This window comes from Lepidochelys olivacea, assembly GCF_965140295.1.
Source record: "Lepidochelys olivacea isolate rLepOli2 genome assembly, chromosome: 1".
Lineage (NCBI taxonomy): Eukaryota > Metazoa > Chordata > Testudines > Cheloniidae > Lepidochelys > Lepidochelys olivacea.
Window position 1 is genome coordinate 118,466,163 of NC_140411.1, and position 14,410 is coordinate 118,480,572.

Genomic DNA, 14,410 nt, shown 5'->3' on the forward strand with positions numbered 1-14,410 from the left:
TCCCCGGTCATAATCCAGGAGGTCTCTGATTCTGGTAACTTCTGCCAGGACCAGCCTCTGGCGCACCGAGGGGGACTCTGCCACCTGCACACTGAGCTGGGGATTGTATAGCAGGGGCTCCGTGAGGAGATCTGCCCCCCCAGTGGCCACCACGGACCTGGTTGCCGAGAATAGTTTCCAGGTCCAGAGGAGGTCCTGGGAGAAGACTGGCAGCCTGGAGAGGTCTCACAGAAGACCTCTCGGATGGAGATAAAGGAGCTGCCGGTCGTATCGGAGCCCTCGGAAGTGGTGTAGGAAGGCGTGCGCCAGCACGATCCACACCAGACTACCTGTACCATAAAGGAGCCTCTGCAGGGCACGGAGGCGGAAGGCACTTCAGGCCATGCCCTTCCTCCTCCAGGGGCAGGTGGAGGACCCCTGCAGAGACCCAGTGCACTCCTGACCAAAAGAACTCCAGAATCACCAACCAGAGGTTGGCCAGGAAATCCGGGGTTGGGACCAGGGTGTTGAGCTGGTGCCAGAGCATGGATAGGACTAACTGATTGAGCGCCAGTGCCCTCCCTCAGAGGGAGAGGCACCAGAGTAGTCCTGTCCATTTCTGAGCCGCTCTGTCACCCTGCCCGCTAAACCGTGCCAGTTCTCCGGCGGAGACGGATGCGTGGCAGAAAGGTAAACGCCGAGATAGAGCAGCGGACCCGCACTCCACCGGATGGCCTGAAGCGCAGGTGGGAGGGAGCTCGCCTGCCAGCTGGCCCCAACCACCAGGCCAGAGCTCTTGACCCAGTTGACCCAGGCAGAGGAGGCTGCCAAGTAGACAGCCTGGCGCAGATGGAGGCTTGCCAAGTCGCCCGGGTCCAGGACCACGAGAAGAACGTAGTCAGCGTACGCCAACAGGACCAGCCTCAGCTCTGGCTCTCAGAGCACCAACCCCGTTAGCCTCCAATGGAGGAGGCAAAGGACAGGCTCAATCTCCGGAGTGTACAGCTGGCCAGAGGGGAACCCCTACCGTACTCCCCGCCCAAAGCTGACTGGCTCAGTCGGGTCCAGTTGAGCCCTGACCAGACACTCCACGGAGGTGTACAGCACCTGGAAAAAGCCCATAAACAGGGGTCCAAAGCCTAACGCTCACAGAGTGCCCAGGAGATACCTGTGATCCACCCTGTTGAATGCCTTCTCCTGATCCAAAGACAGGAGGGCAAATGACAGACCATCCCTACACCCAAGCTCCAGAAGATCCCAGACCAGATAAAGGTTATCAAAGATGGTACGGCCCGGGACGGTGTAGGTCAGTCTGGGTGGACCATGTCTGCCAACACGGACCCCAGCCGCAGCGAGATGGCTTTGGCTATGACTTTGTAGTCCGTGCTGAGGAGCAAGACAGGACGCCAATTCTGTAAGTTGCAGAGTTCCCCTTCTTTGCCAATAAGGTGAGCACGGCTTGTCTGCACAAGAGAGGAAGGACCCCACTCTGAAAGGACTTGGCCCAGACGGTGACAAGGTCCAGGCCGAGGATGTCCCAGAACATGCGGTAGAACTCCACGGTCAGCCCGTTCAAGCCCAGAGATTTATTGGTGGGCATGCGGCGGAGGGCTTCCAAGAACTCAGCCAGAGCGAGAGCCAGTCTCGGTTGCCTGCACTGACCGTCGGGAGCCCATCCCAGAGCACTCTGCAAGTGTTAGGATCAGTCAGATCCAGGGAGAAAAGGCCTGCATAGAAGGTTCTGGCCCTCCCGCACATCTCCACTGGATCCATGAGGGGGGTGCCATCCTCTGCTAGGAGGTAGGTGACGTGCTTCTTGGGCCCTCCCCCCATTTTTCTCCAGGGCGTAGAAGAAGCAGGAGCCGCGATCCATCTCCTGAAGGAGGCAGATTTGGGATCGAACAAAGGCACCCCAGGCCCGATGGTCCTCGAGGGCCTGAAGCTCCTCCCACTTCTCCCGGCACGCCTTGCAGAGGGATGGATCCTCGGGGCTGGCGGCCAGGAGCCTCTCCAGCTCTAAGACCTCCTGTTCCAACTGCCCTATCGCCGCATCCCTCTGTCGGCTGGAGCCCCGGGTGTAGTCGCAGCAGAAGAGCCGGGCGCGCACCTTCCCTAGGTCCCACCACCGCCGTGCCAAGGAAAAGACATGCCTCTGCTCTCACCAGGCCAGCCAGAACTCCCAGAAGGATGCCACGAAGCCCACATCCTCCAGCAAGCCGTTGTTAAAATGCCAATAGGCCGGCCCCGGCCTCTCCTCACAGAGAGAGGCCGTCATAATGGCTAGATGATGATCTGAAAATGGGGTCGGCCAGATGCTGGAGGAGTGGGCCCGTGAAAGATGGAAATGTGACAGATAGATTCAGTCCAATCGGGAGTGGCGTGACCGATGGGCTTCCACCCAGACAAAGGTGAACGTTGAGATGTTGTCCGGGTGGTGGTTGCGCCAGACGTCCATCAGGGAGTGATGGTCGACAATCTCCCTGAGGACATCAGCAGTGGCCGGGCACTGCTCGGGCTCCGAGCAGTCCCACTCCTCGAGGGTTGTGTTAAAGTCCCCGCACAGGACCAGGCACTTGTGAGGATCCAAGATGTCAAGGAAGGCGGACACCTGCTGATAGAAACGCAGCTGCTCCGGGCCCAATGTCGGAGCATAGACGTTAATGAGGTTGACCACGAGCCCCTCCATACAGACCCAGAGGTGCAGCCAGAGGCCTGGCACAACCTTGATGACCCCCAGCACCTTGGGCCGTACGTCGGGGGAGAACAGGATAGCCACTCCAGATGTATGAACTGTGAGATGGCTAAAGTAAACCCTGTCCCCCCATTCCAGCTGCCAGCTATCTTTGGCTAGCCGGATCCATATGGGTCTCCTGCAGGAAAACCCCAGAGTACGCCTCACTCCTGAAGGAAGGAGAGCACCCGACACCTGCGGAGACCAATCCTACAGCCCCAGGTGTTCAATGTTGCAAAGTTGATGGGTGCCATGAGGAGGGCTGGGGTGGGATCCTCGCTGGCAGGGATGCTTACAGCCCCCATTGGGCTGCGCAGCAAACCGTGACCTATTCCATAGGTGAGCAAGGAGTCACGGAAGCTATGGACCCGCTGGTAGGCTGCGGCACCCTGCTTCCTGGTCCTTTTACCCTCCCCCACGAGGGCCCTCACGGCCCGGAAGGATTTGATGAAAATCCCCGCATCGCTGGAGAGCGAGCTGCACTTTGTTGCGGGAGCCACGGGCATCTTCAAGGAAGTCCCGCAGCTCTCCTCGCAGCGTATGTGGGGGTGGGTCACTGGCCCCTGACCGTCCTCTTGTGGAGCCCCTGGCACAGCCGCATGGCCCACCAAGACTTGCAGGCAAGGGGTGGACCCCCAACATGGCACCCCATGGGCCGGTGCCACACAGCCTGCCTCAGGCTCCAGCTCAATGGGGGATGGCAGAGGAAAAATAGCAGCCCCTAGTGGGTCAGGACAGGGAAACACAAAGGCCGCTCCCTGGGGGTCATCTGCTGGAAAAGGGAAGGAGACAGCCCCAGGGGTGGCAATAACATCATGGGAGGTGGAGAGGCTAGGGACAGGGTCAGCATCAGGGGCAAGGCCAGGGCCAGGATCAAGAACAGGGGCAGGGACAGGGGCGAGATTCTGGGCTCCAGAAGCCGAGCAACTAGGGCGTGACACCTCCCGGTCAGGCTCAGGGGTTCGGGGGGTGGGAAGGGGGCTCTCAGCGATGCTGGGCCCAGGCTCCATGGTGGGTTTGGCAGCCACGGCAGCAGGAGGTGGACTATCTTCTGTAGGGCCATAGCATCATCAGGGGGCTGGCTAGCAGGGGTCGAGTCAGGGGGCAGGGGCGATGGCTCAGCGACTCAGGGAGGTAACGGTGGGGCAACAGAAGGGAGGGAAGACTCCTCCTGGGGCGGGCCCTCTCCCATGCCCGGCAGTATCCCCGCCTGCACTAGAGGAGAGGGGTTATAACAACGTTGGGGGGTGCGTGAGATGGGCAAACTCAAACAGGGGAGGGGCACAAGCACATGGAAGGGGGCATGGGCGCACAAGGGGAGGAAGTAATCAGGGGAAGGGAGACCGCAGGCAGAGGGGAACAACCAGGCTGGGGGTGGGGCAGAGGAACCAAGGGGCTAGCTTCAGAGGCTGGGGCAGGACAAACAAACAAAAGCTGCAGAAGGAAACGGGTGGGGCAGGCAAACAAACTGAGGCTAGCAAGGGGCTGGGGCAAAAGGGGGGGCAAAAGACTGCAAGGGGCAAAGCTGGGGGCTTGCTGGAGGGGGTCAGTCCAAAGGGGGGGGCACATGCGCCCAGAAGTCAGTTTGGGCTGGCTGCTGCTTCAGGCCCAAATGGTGGAAGAGGCTGTGGCAAGCCAAGCAAGCAGCGGAGTCCCAGAGGCAGGAGTTTGTGGCAGATGGTAAGTGTCCACTGGGGGTGGCGGAGGGGGCAGCGATGACGGTGGTGGGGGTTTGGGGGGAGGACACAGATGAACCAGGGGGCAGGCTCAATGCTACACCCCGTGTCCCCACAAACACAGTCAAGACCCCAACCACAAGAGCACAGTTCAAAAGTTACTCAGTCTTAAGGCCTCTTCCACACTGGTCTGCAGAGTCTCTGTGCACTCCCCCAGCAGCAGATGGTCCTCTTCTTCTCCTCTTTCAGGTTCTAGCAGCTCCAGACAGCAGTCCAGTGGCCAGGCAGGCAGAAAGGACCTCTCACAGGTGACAGTGGTGGTGTCTGCAGCAGCAACAACCAGGGCTGGGGTCCCTCACTTCCCTCCTCTCGGGAGCAGGCCAATAGCCCCCCCCCCCAAGGGGCTGTAGCAGTAGCAACAAAAGGTGGGGGGTCCAGTGGCTAGCCAGCAACCAGGTAGCAGAAAAGGGGTGAGGGGGGGTGTCTGGCCCAGCCAGGGGAGTAGCTGGAGCAGCAAGAGCCCAGGGCCCAGCAACAGTCTTCTATCTCCCTCCAGGCCAGTTGGGTACAGCTGAGTAACAAAAGGCCACTAGATTAACAATTTTCTGTTCCCTGACTGACCAGAGCAGGGGCTGCTCTAGGCTAATGAGAACACCTGACTCCAGTTAACCTGCAAAGAGTCAGGTGAGGCCATTAAGCTAATGTGACCACCTGACTCTAATTAAGGCCCCTCTGATACTATAAAAGGGCTCACTCCAGTCAGGTAGAGGAGAGCTAGGGAGCCAGTGGAGAGGAAGTACAGTTGAAGGGCTGGTTAATGAAGACACCCTCAAGTTACTGGTAAGGGAGAAGCAGGAGAGCTGTGGGGAAGTGGCCCAGAGAAATATAGCAACTCTAGCAGTGACAGGTTGGCTGCCAACAGCTGCTACCATTAAGGTCCCTGGACCAGAACCCTGAGTTTCCCACAACCCACCACTACAGAAACACCTCCTGGGGGGGGGAAGCAGGCCCCTATCATGACAGGAGGCTAAACTGTTTTGGTATGAGGCTGTAGGAGCAACAGAGACTATGGGAGTTCTCTCACAAACCTCCTTGCTAGCTTATGATGAAAAGGGCTCAGTAGACTGTATCCCTGGCCCTACAGAGAGAAGGGGTATGTAGAGGGTTGCATAAACCACTTGGAAGTGTGGGACCCCCAGGGACAAGGTTGGAGCTCTGCCACAATATATAATTGCGCGTTGGAAACTGAATCCAAATTGTAGGCACCCGTGGCGGCCTACTGAAGGACCAGTGAACAGAAACCTGTTGGAGGACAAAGGGCATGGCCTACTGGTCCACAAGGATGGTAAATTTGCTATACAAAAGAAAGAAACAAGCTGCTATCATAGCAAAAAGAAGGTTGGGTGAGTGTTAGCATATAGCATCACCACAATTGTATGAAGAGAAAAAAGGGGCCAGTCTTTCATGCTCTTGTACAAGTGTTGTATTCTAATAAGGTATAACAGCAGCAGCTGCTGCACTTACAAGCAATGCCGGCCTATTCAGCCAGACACCAATAATGTTCTAAATGGCCCAGTAGTTAGGTCCCATTATGTTGCTGATCATTTTGAATCCTGACAATTAGGGGAAAATATATATGTCCTAATATTCTGAATGCCAGAGAAATTGAATGGACTACAAAATTATGTGTGTATGCATGCTGCATATTATAATATACCACTAATGTGCTGCATACACCAGTTTGAGTGTGTGTGTTGAGGCGTGTACTGACTTTCAGGCATTAGCCTAACAAAATAGCAGCAGCTCTTCTTATAATTTTTTTTCTATGGGGTAGTTTGCTAGCAGAGAACTGTGCTTTAGAGTGTTATGAAAATCAGTACAGCGTTTATACAATTTCTTATAATAAGCAACTGTTTTTAATATTTGTTGCTATAACAGAAGACTGTACATAGCTCTGCTTTGTTCTATGAACAAGGATGCTCTGCCGAGCTCTCTAGTCCACAGGAAGTTAGCTTGAGTGTCAGTTAACCAAGGTAATCAATTCTTAAAAGCCTATTACTTATAATACAAGGAATACCTTCATTTTTATGACTCCCATATAAATATTTTCATATGATGTGTTTCTTTAGCCTTTACCTTGACTGAAACAGTAACTTACTAGTAGTATTCATAGTCTCCTCCTATCAGGTCTATTGGGTGGATCTGAGGGAAGTGACTGATATTCAATTTATCTCAATTGCAATGCCTTCAACTGCGTCTGTGGCTTCAAATAGGGAATTCTATTGCCTATGCACCACTGTTATCCTCAATAGATTCTCTGGAAGGCCATTTTTAGTCCATTACATATGAATTCTATAGTTCATAAATTTATTGAAATGAAGGCTGTCTCTCAGGCAGAAAAGATATTCCACCTCCTAAAGGTTTGCATTACTGCTATATAGCAACCATCTGAGCTTGCAGAGGTATTGGGCAGACTGATGATCATATGTATATCTCCACATTCAGATCTGATAATGTAAAGGTTACAAATCAAATTGCAATTTAGAAATCAAGTCAACATCACAAATTGTCTCATCTATCCATCGAAGGTATAATGCTGCTCTCATATAATTCCTTTATTAAGTTAATGGAAACATCATTTGTGTGCTCTCGCCTAGATACAGAAGGCAGTATAATTCTGAGACCAGGGGAAAAAAAATTATTATTATTACTTTTGTCCCATATGTTTGCACAGTGACTTACATTCAAATAAAATGACAGATCCATGCCTCAAGCAGCTTGCAATTTAAAGGGCCACTTTGAAGAACGTTAAGTTTACATTTAGGCCTTGTTTGCAGGCTTTCGCGTGCACATGGCATGAGAGTGCATGTCATGCTCCTCCTCTTTGAGGAAGCACAGCAGTGAAACATATGAATGTTGCACGCCGAAAGATGATGATTACTCAAGAGCTCGGGTTATATTTTAGAACAGGATATGGTGCATATCCCTAATATTTTCATTCTAATCTAACCTTCTGAGAGCACAAAGTGAATTTCCTACTGTATTTACCTTTGAGTAGATCAGTAGGTCACAGCTAAATTGTTTAATTACTGTCTGGTATAATAAAATATTCTTACTTGTCTCTCAGTTGAGAGTGACTCCAATGCCCACATATATCTTCAATTCCAGCCTTCAAGTGATCCATCATCTAGAGAAAAAAATACAACAAACCAATGGTGATAACATGATATCAATGTCAAAACAATTCTTCGGCAATTGAAGATCAGATTCTAAGAAATTTAGATACTGATTCAAATTAAACAACATAGAAAATCTAAAATTTTATAAAAATCCAGACAAACTTCCCGATATGCCAAGGTCTCAGATCAGACAATCTTATGGAAAAATAAAAAGATCAATACAAGTAACTCTGCTACTAATTACCAGAATTTACAGGCACATTGATGTGTTTTCAGCACAATAAGGTGGGACCTCAGGAGAAACAGCTTTAAAAGTCCAGTTATGACAGTCAAATTACTGTAAGTAATACTATTTTAGATAAAATCATATCTAGCTTCAATATAAAGATAAAAGCACTGAGGTTAATTTCAGGTCAAATTAAAGTTAGCTGCTAACATCTACATATGTGCTTAACTTTATACATATAGTAGTCCCATTAATTTCAGTGGGACTACTCATGGGTAAATGTAACCACGTTTAAGTGTTTTGTTAAGCTAGTTTAACAACCTTCCCTCTATCCTACCTGTACGTATTATGGGACTTAATATACTTAAAGTAAAATGTTTCAGAAGAAAATAAATCTTCCAAAATGACTGAGCGTCTTTCAGAATGAATCCTGAGGTTTTATTCACTTTTAATCAACAAACCAGAGAACCCTGATTTAAAACTTTTCTGTTTTTAGTATGCACTGAGGCTGGTCAAAAGATGGTAATGGGATGAGCCACATCTCTGCTCCATTGCTGCTTGGCATAGTATAAGCAGCAGTGGAGACAATGAAGGGGCCTAACTGCAGATTCAGGAAAATGACTCTCTGCCTCATTTTACACTCGGTTCACATTTGGAAATCCTTCTTCTCAAGCATAAGGACAAGAAACACTTTAATGAGAACTTGGATTTTGCAGAAGTTGGTGGCACTTGCTGGGAAAGATGCCTGCTCACTATGGTTGTGTCTACACTGCAATCAGAGGGGTGACTGCAGCACATGTAGACCTAATCTGAGCTAGCTTTGACCTAACCTCGCTGGAATAACCATAGCATGTGAAGCCGCAACAGCACAGACTGTACAAGCCCACCTGGGTATGTAGTTGAGCAGTTAAACCCACGCTGCTGCAGCTTTGCTGCTATTATCATTCCAGCTAGCTAGATCAAAGCTTGCTTGGGTATGTCTCTGTGCTGCAGTCACATCACTGATTGCAGTGTGGATATACACTATGTGTGAGCTGGTGAGTGGATTTTTCAAACCTGACTATTGTTATGGTGCTGGGATTTTTCTTAATAGCAACAAAATGTCAAGATAGAAAGGCTGGAATCCGATTGCTACATTGTTCCATTGTTTTGCCTTTATAAAAAGTTCCGTTCTGTAGTTTTGAAATTATAATGAGGTGGCATCCATATCCAGAGGATGTCAGATATTACTTTACACCAATATTTTTATTACGATATTTTGGTTGGGATTTGCAAAGGAGCCTAAGTGGCTTATTTGCCCAATGAATTTCAATGGGAACTGGGTGCCTAACTCTCTTGAGCTAATTTGGAAATCCCATTCATTCTCTTTCTAGCATACATGCATCCGATGAAGTGAGCTGTAGCTCACGAAAGCTTATGCTCAAATAAATTGGTTAGTCTCTAAGGTGCCACAAGTCCTCCTTTTCTTTTTGCGAATACAGACTAACACGGCTGCTACTCTGAAACCGTTCTAGGATACAGTTCATCAATAAAGACAACTTACTCGTACATGAACCTCTTCATTGATAGACTCTTTCTTGTTGGTCTTTTTAACATCTAGATACTTGACCAATGGACCAATTGTGATTCCCTGTATTTAGAAAAATGAGTGAGAAAGTTAATTATTGTTTGAAACAAGCATGTAAAAGGCAAAAGATGAAGTGACTATTTTTTAATCAACCATGAAAACTGTGTCTAGAATACAGGGCTTATTTGTTGTTAGTTGGGCTGGTTAGAAAATGGAGCTGGAGAACAATTTCTGGGAAAAAGTGTCCTTTTTCTTTCAAATCAAAATTACATTTTCATCAACATTTTCTAACCAACTGTAAGAATTAGTTTCTGTAAACTACCTGGCCTGCTAATCACTCATACCAAGCTAATATTTCATTCCAGAGGGAAAAAATAGTTTCAACAATATCAAAGCATCCTGCTTTGACAGTTTTTGAAAGAAATGTTTTGATTTTTAAAACTGTATACTATAAGGTAATATAATTGTTTAAAAGATTATATCAAAACAAAATGATTCACCCCAAACAGTTTTTTTTAAGGATTTTCATTTGTAGAGAATTTCTAAATTGTGGGGTTTCATTCCTAATCAGAACAAAGATAAATGTTGAAATCACAAAACCCTTCACAAAATGAAATTTCCATCCTGCATAGCTCTAGTTATGACACAAGGGGAACGACTACTCTTGTATATCAGAGTACAAGGTGAAGTAGAAAATTGGAACATTTTCAGAAGAATTTTTAAGGGAATCTGTTTTTTAAATACTTTCAGTGGTGCAGTTACTAAAAATTTTTTTCTTATAGTTTCAGTTAAATAATAGAGCAAAGGGTTATTGTGTTACATCTGGAGACTCTATCCAGCAACTAAAGTATAAAATAGAAGGATTTAATCCTGATTTAAGTGCAAATCTCAGTGCAAGCTTAACTATGAAGCCTCTAAGCATCTCTGTTGTATGAAATGAACCCATTATGAAACCTGCTTACCTGAATGAACACAGTGAAATATATAACTACAAGAGTAGCTGTAATGAACATGTTCTTTCTAGGGAAGAGATACCTAGGAAGCAAAAATGCAAGAGAGAAACTACTGGCTCCTCGAAGGCCACTGTAGGCAATAATGAGCTGGTCTTTAATGGTGAAGGGATAAGTCCGAAACTTGTTGCTGATATAAAAGAGAGCAAACACACCTAGGAGGGAGGAAAAACTATTGTTAACCAAGTTACAAAGAGAAATACTTTAAGTGCAACAGCATCTTTAGCCTTTAAGCTGTGAACACTGTTTTCTTTGCAATTGTGGGTGCTTGTAACTTTTCTGCTCATTTTTGAGCTATTTTTAAATATACTATAAATGTGATGCCTCCTTATGAGCAATTAACACAATCTTCTAATGTAGGTTTCTAAATGTTTTGTATTTTACTTTGCTGAGTAGGATCAGAAGATGAAATAAGTGATATTATCCACCACCATTTGTATTTTAGACAGGTCTTCCACTGAGGTTATCTGATGACATCCTAGATAAGATCTCTTCCTACTTTTTCCCCTATAATGTTCTTTTAAGCATTTCTTCTTCCCTTTCACTCCAATGCATTTTGGTCCCCTTCTAAGTTACTCCAGACACTTTCCCCACACAGTAGAAGACCAGTGTGTTTGAACAGTTTTGACAGTTGCATATAATATACTGATGAAAAAGACGGAAAAGTTCAGTATCAATGAGTAACAGAGATGGAAAGACATACCAAAGATCACCCAGCAAACCAGGGGCAGAGCTGGGAATAGAGTCCAGGACTCCTGAGTTGCAGTCCAGTGCTCTTCACTGACTCCCTTTAAAGGTACTCGGTAACAAAACGGCTATAGTGGAAGCTGCTTAATTCTCCTAATTTGTTTTGCGTTTAATTAAAGGTAAAATTAATGTGACCCTCTATATAACAGAGGTGACCCTTGCGGTCCCTTCTAACCCTATGATTCTATGTGGCTGGGTGTGGACTGCAGTTTCTGCCTACAGTATATTTAGTTGCTTGCTTTCCCCCCCTCCCCCCCATTACCCTCTTGGGTCCTTTTCCAACAGCTTTATTTTATTAATGAAATGCCCTTGTATCTATGTTTCATATTTAGCACATGTAAATAATGAATAGTTATAATTAGAAAAAATCCATTTTATAAATCAACACTATAATAAGCTTATTGTATTATTATAGGTGGGTCTCAACACTACAAAGGTTGCATGTCACTTCCCATTATGAGATCCTGTTTCCAGTTGCTTATAGCTTTGTCAAACTTCATCCATTTGGGCTGAAGTTTTCCATGCTGGGTGTCCAACTCAGGGTGACTGGTGACCTTTTATTTGAAAAACTCTAGAACCCCCATGTGTTGGAACAGGGCCTTGAAATTAGTAGGGAGGTGGCCTTTGTGTCAGGGATGTGCCTTTTGCTGTCCCTATTAAAAATTGCTTGCATGTGGCAAAGTTATAAAATTGTAAAATCTCAGTTTTCACATGCTCAGACTTTTTTTCCCCCTTAAACTCTCAGAGGATTCCATCCTCACTGAGCATGCTCCAGCCTCTCTCAGCTCCTAGCATTGAGCAGACTGCATGGACCATCAAAGAGTAATTGAACCTAGTCCATCCTCTCACTATTCCAATTGTGACCAGGCTGTACCTGCACCATCCCCACAGAGATAATGAGCATGCTCCAGACCAGGGCTACAGGAGCAAAGCTGGAATTTCCCTATAGTGGCAAATCCCAACTGCTCCCAGGGTGAGGCCAGGCCTTGGAACAGAGAGCACAGAGCCTCTCTCCTGTGGTCTCTGCAACCCCTCCTGCTGGCACCCATGCAGTGCAGAGAAGAAAACCACCTAATTTGAATGCAGAAGGGACAAAAGCTGAATCGAGGAGGGAGAAGAGCAGATGGAGACAAGGAGACTAAAGAGGGGGAGAAAAACTGGGAACATCTGGGCACTGAGATTGACTGGGAGCCAGGAAAGAGAGGGAGAAAGGCTGGGACTGGTTAGGCAAGAAGACTTTCTTCCTCTTTTCTGGCTCCCAGTCATAGTCTTCTTGCTCAACCAGTCCCAGCCTATGACTGGGAGCCTTGGACAGGGATTCAGTGAAGACAGCTGGGGCAGGGAGGCTGGGTCTCAGTTGGCTGCAAGGGAGGAACAGTGAGACTGTATGAGGAGCTGCAGACAGGGGAGGAGACTGGGACTGGCTGGGCAAGTAAACTGGGATCAGATGTAGGGAAGGAGAGAAACTGGGAGTGGACAGGGAGATTGGGGCTCAGTCTGCAAGTCAAGAGGTGGAGACTAGAACTCTGGTTCAAGCCTGAGGAGAGGAGAATGGAGTGGGATAAGGAGCCAGGGGTGGCAAAGAGACACAGTTGGGATGGGGGCAGGTTGTGGGGGATGGAGCAGAAGGGGTCACACTTAAGAGCAGAGGGCAGAAGAGTCTGTACCCACTAGAGCACGCTCCCCTCCTGAATCTGGAAGATCCCCAAGATTCACCATTTCTCTACTGTCAGCAAATATCTGTGAAATCCACTGGCAAAATCTTATACCCCTCTACTGCTGGGCCACATAGCAATAGTAGGTTGATGTCCTCTATCAGTTCAAGTGGCAGAGATCTGTGAGGTGGATAGAAAGGTTCTAACCTGACTGACCACTTGGGTGTCAATATGATGGAATGTGTTTTTTCAGTTTGCTTTATTTAAAAAATGGAGATAACTGCACAATAAAATCATGCATTAAGTTTGCAAAGTCTAAAGTACTCAGAAATTAAGAAATGCTAAATCTAAGGTTGCCTCTGCAATTTTAATCTGCCCCCTTGTGCATAAGCATTTTGGTACGATCTTTAATTACATGACACATACTATTTTTTCCATAGGACCCGTTTCATTCAGTGATATATAAAATAACATACAAATAAGGAATAATGGTGTCTGAATGCAGTGTACTTACTAGCTAGTTTTGGGAATTGTGCCCCATTAGTAGTAACACTTAAATTTACACTGTGCCCAATCTTAGGATCTGGCTCTGGGGCAAAGTTAGCTGTATGCTACCTCTCCACTTCCCCAATCCTGGAGTACCAGGAGCCAATTCAACTACCAGCGTACGTCAGAGCAGCCTCAGGGCTGGGTTGCTAGCCAGGGATCATGAGTGTTCTGCCACACCTTTTCCATTTTGACCATGGGACCAGCTCACCCTAACCACTGGAGAGCTTGGGAAGGGCTGGGGTAAAGCTGGTTATGCGAGTTTTACCTCACCTGGAGATTTCCTCCACCCGTGCCACCTGAGCTAAGGGAAGGGCTTTACAGGAGTGGTGCCAAAGGGCTGGGATCTCGATTCAGTGTATAGTCCTTTATTTACTTTAAGAATAAATTTAAATAGCTAATATTCTCTCTCTGATTAAAATTGCTGAGATACATTCAAATTGCCAAAAATAGATAAGGAACCATTCAGGATCTCGTTCTATTGGTAAATTAACCACATTCTAAAATGAAACCATTATGAAGCCCACTTACCTAAATAAACATAGTAATAACAGGGCCAGCCTAAATATAAACATAATGATGGAAATGGTTTAATTTTATTTAAAAGTTTCCCTTCTCACTGAATCACAAAATCCAGCTTCAGGTATTAACTTTTGAGTTGTTTGTTTTCCCCTGCCAGTTCAGTATTAGTATTTGTGAAATTACCTGGTCAGTAAACCTATTAAACTCATTATTAAACAGGTTATACAAGTCAGCACTACATTTCCTAGCCTACCTTTGCACTGACTACTTTCAAAGACGCAAAGCACCACATCTATCCAGGCTGGCTATGTTAAAATACAGTATTTGGCTCTTACTTAGTGCCCGCCAAATCAAGCAGAAGAGCAGAGTGAAGGAAACAAAGGCCCAGTTCCACTCGTGGTTCCTTCCAACTGTGGACACTCCCATGAACACGAAAATCAGGGTCTCGCTGATACTGCTCAGCATCTTCATGAAGTACTTTATGGTTGTGTAGGAATTCTGGGAAACATTCTCCTCCACATATTTTTTCATAGTCACTGCACATGCCGTCATCCTGTTCAGTCAGAAACACC

General features: G+C 47.2%; 1 protein-coding gene across 1 annotated transcript in view; it reads right to left on the minus strand.

The window, feature by feature from the left end:
• SLC9A4 (solute carrier family 9 member A4) overlaps nucleotides 1-14,410 on the minus strand; it is a gene marked incomplete at its 5' end in the record, with an annotated part of 53,978 nt that overhangs the window by 20,349 nt on the left and 19,219 nt on the right. Inside the window, 4 exons of the mRNA XM_084613836.1 lie at nucleotides 7,503-7,573; nucleotides 9,335-9,421; nucleotides 10,321-10,523; nucleotides 14,174-14,391. Coding sequence (XP_084469962.1) covers nucleotides 7,503-7,573; nucleotides 9,335-9,421; nucleotides 10,321-10,523; nucleotides 14,174-14,391 — 579 coding nt within the window. The remainder of the gene's footprint in view (nucleotides 1-7,502; nucleotides 7,574-9,334; nucleotides 9,422-10,320; nucleotides 10,524-14,173; nucleotides 14,392-14,410) is intronic.